Source organism: Trichechus manatus, unplaced genomic scaffold (genome assembly GCF_000243295.1).
Source record: "Trichechus manatus latirostris isolate Lorelei unplaced genomic scaffold, TriManLat1.0 scaffold00057, whole genome shotgun sequence".
NCBI classification, from domain to species: Eukaryota; Metazoa; Chordata; class Mammalia; order Sirenia; family Trichechidae; genus Trichechus; species Trichechus manatus.
Genome location: NW_004443993.1, coordinates 8,706,907 through 8,709,347, shown reverse-complemented (window position 1 = coordinate 8,709,347; position 2,441 = coordinate 8,706,907). Strand labels below are relative to the sequence as shown.

General features: G+C 60.3%; 1 protein-coding gene across 1 annotated transcript in view; it reads left to right on the top strand.

The window, feature by feature from the left end:
- Positions 1-776, top strand: part of PSPN (persephin) — a 2,324-nt gene extending 1,548 nt beyond the window's left edge. The window contains exons 3-4 of the mRNA XM_023733086.1: positions 105-250; positions 663-776. Coding sequence (XP_023588854.1) covers positions 105-250; positions 663-776 — 260 coding nt within the window. The remainder of the gene's footprint in view (positions 1-104; positions 251-662) is intronic.
- The last annotated feature ends 1,665 nt before the right edge of the window (positions 777-2,441 follow it).

The window sequence follows — 2,441 nt, the reverse complement described above, 5'->3', positions numbered from 1 at the left end:
CCCGGGGGAGCAGGGCCTGCCCCGGGTCAAAGGCGGCCTCCCGCACGCGCTGCAGGATGGCCCGGCTCGCCTCCGACCAGCGCGACTTCTCGGTCTCCCGGAAGCCGTGGATGGCCTGCGCAAAGAGCGCGAGTCAGCCTGGTGGCTCCCGGGGGAAACAGGGAAACTGAGGCACGGAGAGGCTGACTGCAGTACAGGGGCTGGTTCTCCCCGGACCGGACACCGGGGTTTCCAGCATGCTCCTATCCAGGTCCCCGCTCCACATTTCAAGCCCCTCCCTCACCCCGGCCCCAGGCCCCACCTAGGCCCGGCCCCAGTCCTTTGGACCCACCCTCAGGCTCCAGTGTAGTTCCAGACCCCGCCTCAATACTCAGTTGTCTCAGTCTCCGCCCCCAACTTGATTTTACCCGAGTCCCGTCTCCGCCCGTAACCAGTGACCTTTGCTTAACTCGGAGCCCTGGTGGCGCTGTGGTTAAGCATTCCGCTGCTACCCAAAAGGTCGGCAGTTCGAATCCACCAGCTGCTCCTTGGCAACCCTATGTGGCAGTTCTACTCTGTCCTATAGGGTCGCTATAAGTCGGAATCCACTCCACAGCAACAGGTTTGCTTTTCGTGGTTTTTTTCCCTGAACTCACTCCTCACCTCTAGTTCCCCTTATCTAGCCCTGCCACAACCTTGGCCCCATCCGGCCCAGGCCGCGGGCCCAACCCAATCACAGTCCAAGGTTCCAGGCCCTGCCCCCCGTGGTCCAGCTCCCTCTTGGCTCCGGACCCTGATGTTCCAGGCTCCTCCCCAGCTCCACAGACCGCCCTGTCACAACGCACCCCCGTTCCAGGCCCCGCCCTCACCGTGGCCCCGCCCCCAGGTCCTGACGCCAACCCACCCCTTGACCCAGGCCCCGCCCCCAACGTTCCAAGTCCTGCCTCCAGGAGTGCTCCGCCCCAGCTCCACATACGCAGGTCCTGCGCACAAAGCACCCGTTCTAGCTCCTGTCCCCGTCGTGGCCCCGCCCCCGCCCCACCGCCAACGTCCCAGGGCCCGTCCCCGGTCGTGGCCAAGCCCCCGACCCCAAAACGTTACGTCATTGGCCCCGCCCCGGCTCCTCACCGCATCCCAGTGATCGTATTCGTAGCGGCGGCGGCGCAGGTGTGGCTCCAGCTCGCGGCTCAGCGTCTCTTCCTCGGCGGCGTTCAGGAAGCCAGGCCGCACCACGGCCGCGTCCCGCAGGCGGCTCAGCACGGCCGGGCTCGAGCCTCGCACCCAGCCCTGGCCGGGCAACGTCCGCAGCGCCAGACCCCCACTCCCGGCCATGGCACCGGAGCCGGGTCGTGGAAGTTTTCGGGGTCAGCGGAAGGGCCCGGAACCATTGGCTGTGGCTGCGCCAGGTCCTCCACTTATTGGCTTTCCTCGGAGTCCCACCTCTCGCTCAGCCCTATTGGTTACTGCTCAGCACGCCCTCTCAAGCTATCGGCTGCCCTCAGAACCCGTCTCCTCTCCAGCGCTATTGGGCTTTAGCCAGCGCTATTTCTTATCTTATTGGCTGCGCCGCCAGTCCGCCTGCAGACAAGGTATTTTGGAGGTTTGCTATTGGCAACTGACTTAAAGTCCCCGCAGTTGCAGACCCTCGTCCCGCCTCTTTTGATGCCCTCCTCCCGTTTATGATCCGAAGGCGGGGATGCTTGAAGCCTCTGATTGGAGGGTAAATGTCCAACATTGCAGGGCGGGGCCAGGATCTGCCCTGGGGTCCGAGGTCAGGGGTCATAGCAGGATTGAGGTGAAGGCTAAATCTTCTGGAGGCAGAGGTTAAAGGTAGGGTACAGTCAGACTGAGATGAACAGGTCAAGGGTGCAGGGGTCAGGGGATTATGGAGAGGGGCCGAGTCTGCAAAATTAAGAGTTGCAGTCAAAGTCAGGCATCCAAAGTTTCTCCCTAAGGGGTTATTCCTACCAGCATACAAAGACCGGCAGGTTTCCTTCCTTAGAAACTAAGAACAAAAACTCTTCTTAATGGTAGAACTGCAATATCACCATCTTGCAGCCCTTACTATCTGTCAAGGAGACCTTGGGTGGCCCAAACGGTTAAGCACTCAACTGCTAGCTGAATGGAAGAAGTAGAGCCAGAATGTTCCTTAGAAGCGAGGATGGTAAGACTTAAGTCTCATGTACTTTGGACTGTTATCAGGAAGGACCAGACCCTGGAGAAGGACATCATGCTTGGTATAGTGGAGCGTCAGTGAAAAAGAGGAAGACCCTTAGCGAGATGGACTGACAGTGGCTGCAACAATGGCCCCAAACACAGCAACGAGCGTGAGGATGGCGCAGGACCGGGCAGTTTTCTTCTGCTGTACGCAGGGTCGCTAGGAGTCAGAACCGACTCGTCAGCACCTAACAACAACCTAAAAGGTTGGTGGTTTGAACCCAAGAGACACTTCAGAAGACAGG